Source organism: Gopherus flavomarginatus, chromosome 1 (assembly GCF_025201925.1).
Source record: "Gopherus flavomarginatus isolate rGopFla2 chromosome 1, rGopFla2.mat.asm, whole genome shotgun sequence".
NCBI classification, from domain to species: Eukaryota; Metazoa; Chordata; order Testudines; family Testudinidae; genus Gopherus; species Gopherus flavomarginatus.
The window spans coordinates 116,972,604-116,987,208 of record NC_066617.1 but is presented as its reverse complement, the minus strand read 5'-3'; the positions used below and the strand labels follow the sequence as shown (position 1 = coordinate 116,987,208).

General features: G+C 43.4%; 1 protein-coding gene across 13 annotated transcripts in view; it reads right to left on the bottom strand.

Moving 5' to 3' along the window:
• ERC1 (ELKS/RAB6-interacting/CAST family member 1) overlaps window positions 1-14,605 on the bottom strand; it is a 604,755-nt gene that overhangs the window by 348,184 nt on the left and 241,966 nt on the right. For 9 of the 13 annotated variants that reach the window (XM_050918047.1, XM_050918052.1, XM_050918028.1 and 6 more), the window contains one exon: window positions 4,448-4,483. The exons of the other annotated variants lie outside the window; for them this stretch is intronic. In XM_050918047.1, coding sequence (XP_050774004.1) covers window positions 4,448-4,483 — 36 coding nt within the window. The remainder of the gene's footprint in view (window positions 1-4,447; window positions 4,484-14,605) is intronic. 13 annotated transcript variants of the gene reach the window in all.

Sequence of the window (14,605 nt, the reverse complement as noted above, 5' to 3'; positions counted from 1 at the left end):
AGGAAGCGTTGTTCTAAGTCAGCCATAAAAATGTTGGCATATGGGTACCCGCATGGCCCCACAGTATGTGTACCATATGTGTACAATCATAAAATTTGCAGATGACACAAAATTGGGAGGTATAGCCAATACAGAGGAGGACCAGAATATCTTACAAGAACATGTGGATGACCTTGTATACTGGAGTAATGGAAATGGGATGAAATTTAACAGTGCAAAATGAAAGTTTATGCATTTAGGGACTAAAAGCAAGAATGTTTGCTATAAGCTGGGGACTTATGAGTTGGAAGTGACAGAGGAGGAGAAAGACCTGAGTGCAGTAGATGATCACAGTGTGATGTGTCTGTGGAAAATGACTAATGCAATCCTAGAATGCATCAGGCAAGGTATTTCCAGTTAGAGACAGGAAGTGTAAGTACCATTATACAAAGCACTGGTGAGACATCATTTTGATATTAGTCTCCCATATTTAAGAAAGATGAATTCAAACTGGAACAGGTGCAGAGAAGGGATACTAGGATGATCCGAGGAATAGAAAAACCTACTGTATAAGAGAAGACTCATAGCTTGGCTTGTTTAGCCTAAACAAAAGAAGGCTGAAGGGAGATATAATTACTTTCTATAAATACATCAGAGGGATAAATACCAAGGAGGGAGAGAAGTTATTTAAGTTAAGCGTCAGTGTGGACACAAGAACAAATGGCTATAAACAGACCATCAACAAGTTTAGGCTCGAAATTAGACAAAGGTTTCTAACCAGCCTTTCAAGTGGAGCAGTGAGGGCAAAAACAACAACAACAACAACAACCGTAACTGGCTTTAAGACTGAGCTTGAAAAGTTTATGGAGGGGATGATATGATGGAACTGTCTATGAGGGCATATGGCGCATCAATGATTGCCAGTAGCAAAAATTCCCAACTGTTGGAGATGGGACACTAGATGAGGATGGCTCTGAGTTACTACAGAGAATTCTTTCCCAGGTTTCTGCCTGGTGGGTCTTGCCCACATGCTCAGGGTCTAACTGATCTTCATATTTTGGGTCAGGAAGGAATTTTCCCCCAGCTCAGACTGGCTGAGACCACGGGGGGTTTTCGTCTTTCTCTGCAGCACAAGTTACTTGAAGGTTAAACAAACGTCTGTGGTGAATTCTCTGTTACTTGAAGTCTTTAAACCATGATTTGAGGACTTCAGTAACTCAGCCAGAGGTGATGGGGCTATTTCAGGAGTGGGTGAGGTTCTGTAGCCTGCAATGTGCAGGAGGTCAGACTAAATGATCACAATGGTACCTTGTCACCTTAAAGTCTACAAGTCAAAGCAAATACTACAGGTAGCTTCAACCCTACCTACAGGTGGTGAGATAGAAATGAACGGAAGGAGGTGGACATGCCCTTTTTATGCCCTTGACTAGAAGCATGAGGAGAGCAGGAGCACAAGAGCTGCCTGGTGGTACTGCTGGCAAAAGTTTGTTTTCAACAGAGCTGGTGACATTGACCCTTACTTTCACTGGATTCCAGTGTGTCCCCCGTACCCAAATCGCAAACACCTGCAGTGGAATGTATATGTGTACAATCACCAAGAACAACAGCCTGAAACCTCACAAAAATAATTCTGGTTTGTATTTATACACAAGCACAAACAGATTTCACTGAACACTGTCAAAACTAGTAGAGATCTCACGTCTCTAAGAGGTTTAAAAATATGATTAATATAAAGAAAACAAGCCAAGTCTCTGATGCAAAGCAGTTATCCCCCTATTTGTGTGATGAATTAATAAAGAATGCATGATTTTGAAACAATGACTTTATTGCCTCTGAAAGCAGGGATCGAAGGGGGGGAGGGCGGTTGGCTTACAGGGAAGTAGAGTGAACCAAGGGGGCGGGTTTTCATCAAGGAGAAACAAACAGAACTGTCACACTGAAGCCTGGCCAGTCATGAAACTTGTTTTCAAAGCCTCTCTGATGAGCAGGGTGCCCTGCTGTGCTCTTCTAATTGCCCTGGTGTCTGGTTGTACGCAATCAGTGGCCAGGCGATTTGCCTCAACCTCCCACCCCGCCATAAACGTCTCCCCCTTACTCTCACAGAGATTGTGGAGCACACGGCAAGCAGCAATAACAAAGGGGACATTGGTTTGGCTGAGGTCTAATCCAGTCAGTAAAATGCGCCAGTGGGCTTTTAAACGTCCAAATGCACATTCTACGACCATTCTGCACTTGCTCAGCCTATAGTTGAACAGCTCCTTACTACTGTCCAGGGTGCCTGTGCATGGCTTCATGAGCCATGGTATTAAGGGGTAGACTGGATCCCCAAGGATAACTATAGGCATTTCAACATCCCCAACAGTTATTTTCTGGTCTGGGAAGTAAGTCCCTTCCTGCAGCTGTTGAAACAGACCAGAGCTCCTGAAGATGCAAGCGTCATGTACCTTTCCTGGCCATCCCATGTTGATGTGGATGAAACATCTCTTGTGATCCACCAGTGCTTGCAGCACAATTGAAAACTACCCCTTGTGGTTTATGTACTGGCTGCCAAGGGGTCCGGTCCCAAGATAGGGATATGCATTCCGTCTACCACCACAACACAGTTAGGGAATCCCATTGCAGCAAAGCCACCCACTATGACCTGCACATTTCCCAGAGTCACTACCCTTGATAGTAGCAGCGCAGAGATTGCGTTGGCTACTTGGATCACAGCAGCCCCCACTGTAGATTTACCCACTCCAAATTGATTCCCGACTGACTGGTAGCTGTCTGGCATTGCAAGCTTCCACAGGGCTATCGCCACTCGCTTCTCAACTGTGAGGGCTGCTCTCATCTTGGTATTCTTGCACTTCAGGGCAGGGGAAAGCAAGTCACAAAGTTCCATGAAAGTGCCTTTACGCATGCGAAAGTTTCACAGCCACTGGGAATCATTCCAGATCTGCAACACTATGTAGTCCCACCCGTCTGTGTTTGTTTCCCGGGCCCAGAATCGGTGTTCCATGGCATGAACCTGCCCCATTACCACTATGATGTCCAAACTGCCAGGGCACGTGCTTTGAGAGAAGTCTGTGTCCATGTCTTCATCACTATCATGATTGCATTGTCATCGCCTCCTCGCCTGCTTTTGCAGGTTCTGCACATACTGCAGGATAACGTGCAAGGTGTTTACAATGCTCACAACAACAGTGGTGAGCTGAGCAGGCTCCATGCTTGCCATGGTATGGCTTCTGCAGGAGAGCAGAGTTGCAGCGGAAGCAGTGGATGATGACGGATGCCACGAGAATAGATATTTATACCGAATGATGAGAGGACCTGTGAGGTGGATTCATGGCACCAAGAGAGCAGAGTTGCAGCTGAATCAGTGGATGACTGAGCTCATTTACTCTATTGAGCTCAGTCATCATTTACTCAATTGAGACTGAGCTCATTTACAACAGCAGGAGAGCAGAGTTTCAGCGGAAGCAGCCGAGGACAATGGTTTGCAGACCTACTGCACCGTCTGCTGCCAGTAGCACCCAGGACACAACAGCAGCGGTGACTGTGAGCTGAGCTGAGCTGAGCTGAGCAGGCTCCATACTTGCCGTGGTATGGTGTCTGCATGGAAAAAAGTAGCGAAACAATTGTCTGACGTTGCTTTCACAGAGGGAGGGGTGACTGACAACATGCACCCAAAACCACCCGCGACGATGTTTTTGCCCCATCAGGCATTGAGAGCTTAACCCAGAATTCCAATGGGCAACGGAGACTGCGGGAACTGTGGGATAGCTACCCACTATGCACCATTCCGTGAGTCGATGCTAGCCACAGTATTGAGGACACACTCCACTGACCTACTGCGCTTAGCGGGGACATACACGATCAACTGTATAAAATCACTTTCTAAAGATTGTCTTCTATAAATTTGACCCAATTTCCTAGTGTAGACATACCCTTACTAACTTCAAGCAGAGGGCTTCCATAATTGGGACCACAGCTAAACCAACATAGCATCAGCAGGAACAATGTTTATCCAAGTACTTTAGTAACATACCTCCTTACTGTAACTTAATCAGCATCTTTCAATGCACTGATGTGAGTGATTAACCAGAAAGTTTTTTTGCACAAGAGGCCTATTCTATTCTATTGCAATCTTGCTGTGACAATGCACAGACAGTAAAGGTGACAGAAATGCTACAGGATACCACAAGCAACTGACATGAAGGGAAACGAAAGGGTTGCACGACATCAAACTGCCCAAATAGAAAGTGAAGCTAAGCAAAAGTAGGAAAACAAGTACAAGCACCTCCCAAGGCAGCTATTCAGGTATTTGAAATTCCCTTCTCCCACCCTTATTTTCTATGCACACTCCCAAAATATCTCACCAATTATGTGTTGATCCACGAATATGAAGGCACAAGTGAATATTCATGCAACAGATAAAAAAACAAATGGGGCTGGCAATGGCCCTCCTGTTTGCCAGGGAACTTACTGGCTTGGATGGATGGCTCAATAAAACTTCAGGATGCTAAAGGGAGAAAAAAAGATAGGAAAAGGAAGGGGAAATTGGAAAAAAGGAAGAGTGTGAGAGAAAAAAAGATGCAACAAGAAAACAATTTAAAGACAGATGTAAACACATTAATTTATTACAACACTTAAGATTGTGGTGTTTAGTAATAAATCCTAACAATTTTGAAATATTACAAAATTTGACCACTTAATCCTTGGCATTGTCAGAGCTCAAGGCTTTATCACAATATTCACTCCCCTCCTCTTTCCAGCTGTTTCTACTCAACCCTCAAACACTTTGCTGTCTTATGCTGCATTCAGGATTACTGATGACATATCAAATAGTTTAACAGATTGGGCAGGACTTTTATTTCTAATGCCTCATTTAGATTAATTATTAAATAGGTAAGTGGTTCAGGAAATTATCTTGAAAAATAACAAAGCAATGATGAACACAGCTGATGGAAAAGAAAAATTACAGAAAGCCTGATTTCCCTGGTAACCATTCTCTAGCTTTCTTTCCTGGGTTGCTGAACCAAGCATATTAGGCCTGTTTCTTTTTTAATAAATGAATCACTATTACTGAAATTGAATATTAATCAGCTGTGAATGAAATATAACACTTTTCTTCTAATCTACAAGTGTATTTGTAAGATTCTAGTCATGACAGGAAACTCTTTCACAAAAAGAAAAGCCCTATAGACCAAGTCAGTCTCAATTGAGTCAGATCTTAAGAAACCCACAAACTGGATGAACACTTCACATATTCTCTCTCCCTGGAAAGATATTACATCCTTTAACTGAAAGCAAGGACATCATAGCTGAAGAGAATCTCAGGAGTATGCCCAAGGCATTGACTTGCTAACTCTGGAGGGGATTTTCCTGCCACAGAGCCAGCGTTAGCATTCTCCTCTGGTGCAGAGCCTCTAAAACTGCTCTCTGGAGGGGGAATTTTGCTACCAGATGCTGAAGGATTCTTCTCTTCACCAAGGTCAGCGGGCCCCTTTCAAATAGGGTTATCTGAGAGCAGAAAAAGCTCTTGACTCAGTGGTTGTAGGCAAAGAAGATATGCACTGGCAACAGGGGCGGCTCCAGGCCCCAGCACACCAAGCACATGCTTCGGACGGCAAGCCGCGAGGGGCACTCTGCCAGCGCCGCGAGGGCGGCAGGCAGGCTTCCCTTGGTGGCTTGCCTGCGGAGGGTCTGCTGGTCCCACGGCTTTGGTGGACCTCCCGCAGGCTCGCCTGCGGAGGGTCCGCTAGTCCCGCGGCTACTGCCGAAGCCGCGAGACCAGCGGACCCTCCGCAGGCTCGCCTGCGGGAGGTCCACCGAAGCTGCGGGACGAGCCGACTCTCCACAGGCACACCACCAAGGGAAGCCTGCTTGGGGAGGCAAAAACCCTAGAGTTGCCCCTGATTGGCAACAACTGTAGGAAAGGATTTGCTCCTCCTTGGAGCTGATTCTATTGTTAGGTCTCCCCAAGCTGACAAAAGCACTTCATACTAGAGGAGAAAGGCAAGAGGGTAGGAGAAGCTGGAAAAGAGAACACTCAGAACTAAGAGGAAAAGATTATCATTTGAACAATCCCCCGGTAGGAGGGAGGCATATATATTTGAAAATGAAATTTTCCTAAAGGTGTTACTGCACAGCTCTGCAGAGACAAACAATTCTGAAGAGAAACTTTTGGACCAGGGCCCCATATGGTTTATCACCTACCTCGAAACTTCAGCTTCCTTCATCACAGCAAAAATGGAGACCCAGTTCATAAGCCTAACTCATTGGAATGCAAACTCAAGAGAGGCCATGGTGCCCTTTCAGCATTCAGAAGCTCCTGTACTACTTTGTCCTCCCACTTTTTTTTTTGTCTGTATTGTTGGCAAACAGCTCAACAGTTCTCAGTACAGGAGTGAATGACGGCAGAGGGAACAGAGTGTTCAGAATACAGAGATCTGTATAGTCACAGGACATTACTGAAAAATAAGGATACAATGATTATGAAAATAGCTGCATTGGCTAATTATTGTTATTACCCAGAAAGAGTACAAGAATCCAGACAAAAGATGCATCATGGAGGTGAATGCCTGGCTGCGAAGATGGTGTCGCCAGGAGGGCTTTGGCTCCCTTGACCACGGGATGCTATTCGAGGAAGGACTGCTAGGCAGAGATGGCATTCACCTTTCGAGGAGGGGAAAGACCCTATTTGCATACAGACTGGTTAACCCAGTGAGGAAGGCTTTAAACTAGGTTCGACGGGGACAGGTAAGCAAAGCTCACAGGTAAGTGGGGAACATGGAGACCTGGGAGATGGGTCAGAAACAAGAGGAAGCGTGGGCTATAATGGCAGAGAGAAAGGAGAGTCAGGGCAAAACTGGGAGGCAAGATCAAACCAGTATCTTAGATGCCTATATACAAATGTGAGAAGTATGGGTAATAAGCAGGAAGAACTAGAAGTGTTAATAAATAAATACAACTGTGACACTGTTGGCATCACTGAAACTTGGTGGGATAATACACATGATTGGAATGTTGGTGTGGATGGGTATAGCTTGCTCAGGAAGGACAGACAGGGGAAAAAGGGAGGAGGTGTTGCCTTATATATTAAAAATGTACACACTTGGACTGAGGTGGAGATGGACATAGGAGACAGGAGTGTTGAGAGTCTCTGGGTTAGGCTAAAAGGGGTAAAAAAAACAAGGGTGATGTTGTGCTAGGAGTCTACTACAGGCCACCTAACCAGGTGGAAGAGGTGGATGAGGCTTTTTTTAAACAATTAACAAAATCATCCAAAGCCCAAGATTTGGTGATGATGGGGGACTTCAGCTATCCAGATATATGTTGGGAAAATAACATCGTGGGGCACAGATTATCCAATAAGTTCTTGGACTGCATTGCAGACAACTTTTTATTTCAGAAGGTTGAAAAAGCTACTGAGGAGAAGCTGTTCTAGACTTCATCTTAACAAATAGGGAAGAACTCATTGAAAATTTGAAAGTAGAAGACAGCTTGGGTGAAAGTGATCATGAAATCATAGAGTTTGCAATACTAAGGAAGGGTAGAAGGGAGTACAGTAAAATAGAGACAACGGATTTCAGGAAGGCAGATTTTGGTAAGCTCAGAGAGCTGACAGGTAAGGTCTCATGGGAATCAAGACTGAGGGGAAAAACACCTGAGGAGAGTAGGCAGTTTTTCAAAGGGATACTATTAAGGGTCCAAAAGCAAGCTATTCCACTGGGTAGGAAAGATAGAAAATGTGGCAAAAGACCACCTTGGCTTAACCACAAGATCTTGCATGATCTAAAAAACAAAAAGGAGTCATATAAAAAATGGAAACTAGGTCAGATTACAAAGGATGAATATAGGCAAACAACACAAGAATGCAGGGGCAAAATTAGAAAGGCAAAGGCACAAAATGAGCTCAAACTAGCTATGGGAATAAAGGGAAACAAGAAGACTTTTTATCAATACATTAGAAGCAAGAGGAAGACCAAGGACAGGGTAGGCCCACTGCTCAGTGAGCAGGGAGAAACAGTAACAGGAAACTTGGAAATGGCAGAGATGCTTAATGACTTCTTTGTTTCGGTCTTCACTGAGAAGTCTGAAGGAATGCCTAACATAGTGAAAGCTTATGGGAAGGGGATAGTTTTAGAAGATAAAATAAAAAAAGAACAAGTTAAAAATCACTTAGAAAAGTTAGATGCCTGCATGTCACCATGGCCTGATGAAATGCATCCTAGAATACTCAAGGAGCTAATAGAGGAGGTATCCAAGCCTCTAGCTATTATCTTTGGAAAATCATAGGAGACGGGAGAGATTCCAGAAGACTGGAAAAGGGCAAATATAGTGCCCATCTATAAAAAGGGAAATAAAAACAACCCAGGAAACTACAGACCAGTTAGTTTAACTTCTGTGCCAGGGAAGATAATGGAGCAAGTAATTAAGGAAATCATCTGCAAACACTTGGAAGGTGGTAAGGTGATAGGGAATAGCCATCCTGGATTTGTAAAGAACAAATAATGTCTGTCATAACCTATTCCCAGATTTGGACCTTAGTGTCCAAAATATGGGGGTTAGCATGAAAACCTCCAAGCTTAGTTACCAGCTTGGACCTGGTAAAGCTGCCACCACCCAAAAAATTAGAGTGTTTTGGGGCACTCTGGTCCCCCCAAAAACCTTCCCTGGGGACCCCAAGACCCAAATTCCTTGAGTCTCACAACAAAGGGGAATAAACCATTTCCCCCCCCTTCTCCCTTCCAGGTGTTCCCTCCCTGGGTTCCTGGAGAGATACACAGAAGCAAGCTCCGTGAATCTAAACAGAGGGACGCCACCCTCCCTGTTTCCAGTCCTGGAAACACAAGTACTTCCCTCTTCACCCAGAGGGTATGCAAAGTCAGGCTAGTAAATCTAACACACACAGATTTCCCCCTGACTTCTTCCTCCCACCAATTCCCTGGTGAGCTACAGACTCAATTCCCTGGAGTTCCCCACTAAAGAAAACTCCAACAGGTCTTAAAAAGAAAGCTTTACGTAAAAAGAAAGAAAAATACATAAAAATGGTCTCTCTGTATTAAGGTGACAAATACAGGGTCAATTGCTTAAAAGAAATATGAATAAACAGCCTTATTCAAAAGAACACAATTCAAAACACTCCAGCAACTACACACATGTAAATACAAAACAAAATATATAAACCACAGTCCTTCTGTACTTACAACTGGGAAACAGAAGATTAGAAAGCAGGAGACAGAAATCTTCTCATAGCCGAGAGAGAGTACAGGCGGAAGACCAAAAACAAAGGACTCACACACAAACTTCCCTCCACCCAGATTTGAAAAAGTCTTGTTTCCTGATTGGTCCTCTAGTCAAGTGTTTCAGGTTACTCCTTTCCAGGTAAAAGAACATTAACCCTTAGCTATCTGTTTATGACAATGTCAAACAAATCTGATAGCCTTCTTTGACAGGATAACGCGTCTTGTGGATAAGGAGAAGCGGTGGATGTGGTATAAGGTATTTGATACAGTCTCACATGATATTCTTATCAATAAACTAGGCAAATACAATTTAGATGGGGCTACCATAAGGTGGGTGCATAACCGGCTGGATAACCGTACTCAGAGAGTAGTTATTAATGGTTCCCAATCCTGCTGGAAAGGTAAAACAAGTGGGGCTCCGCAGGGGTCTGTTTTGGGACCAGCTCTGTTCAATATCTTCATCAACGACTTAGATGTTGGCATAGAAAGTAAACTTATTAAGTTTGCATATGATACCAAACTGGGAGGGATTGCAACTGCTTTGGAGGATAGGGTCATAATTCAAAATGATCTGGACAAATTGGAGAAATGGTCTGAGGTAAACTGGATGAAGTTTAATAAAGACAAATGCAAAGTGCTCCACTTAGGAAGGAACAATCAGTTTCACACATACAGAATGGCAAGAGACTGTCTAGGAAGGAGTATGGCAGAAAGGGATCTAGGGGTTATAGTGGGCCACAAGCTAAATATGAGTCAACAGTGTGATGCTGTTGCAAAAAAAGCAAACGTGATTCTGGGATGCATTAACAGGTGTGTTGTGAGCAAGACACGAGAAGTCATTCTTACGCTCTACTCTGTGCTGGTTAGGCCTCAACTGGAGTATTGTGTCCAGTTCTGGGCACTGCATTTCAAGAAAGATGTGGAGAAATTGGAGAGGGTCCAGAGAAGAGCAACATGACCTACGAAGGAAGGCTGAAAGAATTGGGTTTGTTTAGTTTGGAAAAGAGAAGACTGAGAGGTGACATGATAGCAGTTTTCAGGTATCTAAAAGGGTGTCATCAGGAGGAGGGAGAAAACCTGTTCACCTTAGCCTCTAATGATAGAACAAGAAACAATGGGCTTAAACTGCAGCAAGGGAAATTTAGGTTGGACATCAGGAAAAAGTTCCTAACTGTCAGGGTGGTTAAACACTGTAATAAATTGCCTAGAGAGGTTGTGGAATCTCCATCTCTGGAGATATTTAGGAGTAGGTTAGATAAATGTCTATCAGGGATGGTCTAGACAATATTTGGTCCTGCCATGAGGGCAGGGGACTGGACTCGATGACCTCTCAAGGTCCCTTCCAGTCCTAGAGTCTATGAATCTATGAAAATCAGGCTCCTAAAAATCAGAGTTCAGGGGACTGCATAACTAGGAAAAAAAAAATACAAGTGATGTCAATAACTTTGCAGCATTGCTTGCACTCTAGTGACAGAGACTACTCCATTTTACTATAATGTTAAATACCTTCCACACCAGAAGTGGAAGCCTGTAGTGACTACGTTGATTTCTCAAAGGAGTTCATAAAAGTTTAGAGATTAACAAAAGATTTCTCAAAAGGACTGACAAAAGATTAAACCTCTTTCACCTGACAGCCCAACAGTTTCACCTTTGATGTCACGGTCATGACTTTTACGACATTATATTTCAACTTATTTGAAACTGTTTAAATTATGGACTGGAAACAGTTCTGACAAGAGAGAGACCACTATTCAAACTGCAATTGGGTTGTGTTGAAAGGAGATTGCCTTGGTCTGTGAAGTTTAGGAACTCCACAAGGAGAGAGAGACTCTCATATAGAATTCTCATGCAGCACAAGACTAGTGTGGCTCTAATCTCAGCAAAAGGTGGTGGAAAAAAGGGAACCGTAGATGTTATTACAGATCTCAGTATCTTCTATATGCAAATGTACCCGTATTTACTCAAATTTTTAGTCCTATGCTTTGAAACGGTAGCTTAGGACCTCACAATTGTATTAGTGACCCAAGAAGATCTCTCTTCCCTTCTCCAATTCAATTCTGTATTGAAATTTTTCTATGTAGTCTTTACCTGCAATACTAACTAACTATGATAATTAAAACAGTATCTTAGCTCCCAACACTAGCACAAGTTACTAAAGTTGTTTTAAATTTAGTTTTTAAATGTTTGTCAGTCAGAGCTGGTTTATGTATTTTTAATTGTTTTACAAACACACAGAAGAGGCTAATCCACCCTGAAAATGTCAAATTGTTTTAACGGCCACTTGAATTGCACTTTGGAGGAGGGGAGGATCTTAAAAACTTACTTCAAAAGGGTATTTTTTCACTTTTTTATAAAAGGCAAAAATGGATCAAATGGATTTTACTTAAATTATTAAGAATTTACCTCTGGGTTAATACCAAACATGGAAAATTTCAGCAAGTTATGAGGAACTGAGAGGGGGTATTAATTAAATATTTGGACATATCCGTAACTATAATATGTACTACAGCAGTGCCTTCTAGCTATATCTTCTGAGCAACAATCAATGTTTGTGGCATGAATTAAGCAGCTGCAGAAGACTCATGTAAAGTTGCTCTTTCATACATTCACAGGAAAAGTATCCCAATTACAGCTTCGGTAAGATTATACTTAAGCAGATTTAGACACCTGATTGGAATCTCTTCTTTGATGTAAGCATTCAGAACCTGCTGAGAGAAAGGAAATGGGCTAGCTACTAGGAACACCTTGAGGAAAGGCAGAAATTCTTTTCACAGCATGAAAGGAATGCAATGGCACAAAGAGAAACGATCACAGAGAACCCACAACAGAATCAGGTATTGAAAATAGCACCCAGAGAAGAAATTCATTCCAGGCCTTGCTCAATAGAGCTCAAGAGACAACACTGGGGGGCCTTTGCATAAACAATAATTGCACAAGTGCCTCAGCATGCAGCAGGTCGTTATAATACAGAGGGAGAGGTATATCTGAGTTCATGGTGTAGTCCTGGGGGAATTCTGCATCAAAAAATAAAAAATCCTGTGCACACTTTAAAATTCTGCATATTTTGTCAAAATAACACAATATAATCACAGCATTTTCAATTATTTGCTGACAAGTATTTTTAAATACATTACCAAAATAATGGAAAATGGTGTGACTTTTTGTTATTGTGTTACTTTGTTATTTTGACTAATAAAATGTGCAGAATTTTGCAGAATTTTAAAAGTTTGGTGCAGAATTCCCTCAAGAGTACCAGGGTTCTGTGTGGTGCAATCTAGGTGCAGGCAGCTCAGTGCAGGGGAATCTGAATGTCCAGGGGCTTGGTGCGGGGATCTGGGTGTAGTGGTAATGGAAGTCCACAGAAGAGTCCAGGTGAAGGTAGTTAGGGCTGGGGGAGGGCTGGGGGAGTGGGACTTGGTGAGGTGGGGGGTTAGGGTGCAGATGGTTGGGGCTCAGTGGGATGGGGTCCAGGTGAGCGGGGATCCCAATGCAGGGGATGAGGCTTGACGGGGCAGTGGTTTGAGGGTTCAGTGGGGAAGTTCTGGGTGTGCGGAGCTCCTGATGCAAGGGGGGCTTGGGAGAGGGGTCACTGTAATAGGAGCTACTCCCCCTGTCCGCCCAACCCCATGCATCCTCAACCAGACCCCCTGCCATGCACACATATACACACCCCACTGTGCAGAACTTCCTGCAGCCAGGGAAAGTTTCTGGGTGTTGATCTTACCCAGACCAGGCTGCACTATGAAGGGAAAAGAAGGGGAAACCCTGTCTCCGTCATCCTCTCCCACCCAGATGGGACTCATACTCCTGGGCAGCAGGGGCATCCCCAGCCCTTCCTCCCCCTAGTGATTTACCTCTCCCCCCCGGCTGCCCAAACAGACATGCCTGAACTGCTGGGGAGGGGTGAGTGAGCACTAGTGAAGCTTCTTTTTGCTTCCCCACATAAACCATTTTCTGCAGAAAATAAAGAGAATATGTGGGAGATGGGGACATTGTCTGCTGTGCCGCAACGGCGTGAAATTCCCGCAGGAATAATAGTGGAAGGGTAGGACACAGCACACACTAACAGGTAATGACAGATTTTAATATTTTACCTGCACATTCCAAAAGTTTATCCACCCCTTTAGTTCACCCTCCCCACCACCACATCTTCTTCTCTTGTCCAGCTCCTTCCTCTGCTTAGGATACAATTAACAAGCAACTGTCCTATACATACAGGAAAGAATTATTACCATTCTAACAGAATGGAAAGTCATAGATTTTCTTCAATTTGAAGATGAGTATATATTTGCCTGTATGTGCAATAAACTAAATTAATGCTCCCTATTTGTTCCTCAGAAACAAGTACCTGTCACAGTTCAGTTCACCCTTTGCAGATTTTGAATGCAATTTACATTTGAACTATTTTCTTATTCTTAACCATCAGGAAAAGGATCACAGATGAACTGATTTTCTTGATAATTTACTGAAAATGAGGATGGATTATTTCAAAAATATTTAGCTTCTGATCTGACTCAATGTCTCCTTGTATCACTCTTGGCTACCCCCTACATAGACTTTCCTCTCCAGCATAGGGATCTCTAAAATGGAGAGAGAGAGCACAATGAGTTCCCGAGAGAATTAAAGAGAGGTATTGTCATGGCACTGCAAAGTAACAATCTTCATCTTTTAGCTAAGTGTTTCACTGGAGTTAAGCAACTTCCCTTACTCTTTCCATCCAAGTGAAGCATCACGGTATATGCTGAGAGTGTAATTTCAGTAGGCACACTGCAGTACAAAGTAATACATTCCCAACCACTTCACCTGCATAACTTAATTCTCAATCTTTTTTTCAGTAAGAATAGCTTTATTTCATGCATGCTCACCCAGTCAGCAATACTACTGCATAAGTAGTGTGTTGTAACTATAACTTCTCCATTACTGCTGTCTCTTTAGACATTAAACAAAAACGATTACTAACCTTCCATAACTGTTGTTCTTCAGGATGTGTTGCTCATGTCCATTCCAATGTAGGTGTGCGCATGCCACATGCACCGCTGCCAGAAAGGTTTTTCCCCTCAGTGGTATTTGTCACGTCAGCTCGGGTGTCTCCTGGAGTCACGCTCTCATAGCACTGCTATATAGGGTTAGGGTCCTGCCGCCCTGCCGTCCTCTTAGTTCCTTCTTGCTGGTTAACTCCGACAGAGAGGTAAGGAGGATGGGTTTTGGAATGGACATGAGCAACATCTCGAAGAACAGTTACAGAAGGTTAACAACCATTCTTTCTTCTTTGAGAGCTTGCTCATGTCCATTCCAATGCAGATGACTCCCAAGCAGATACAGTAGGAAGGTTCAGAGTTCAAGGACAAGCAGACTGTAGCATGGCTCTGCCAAATCCAGCATTGTCTCTGGCC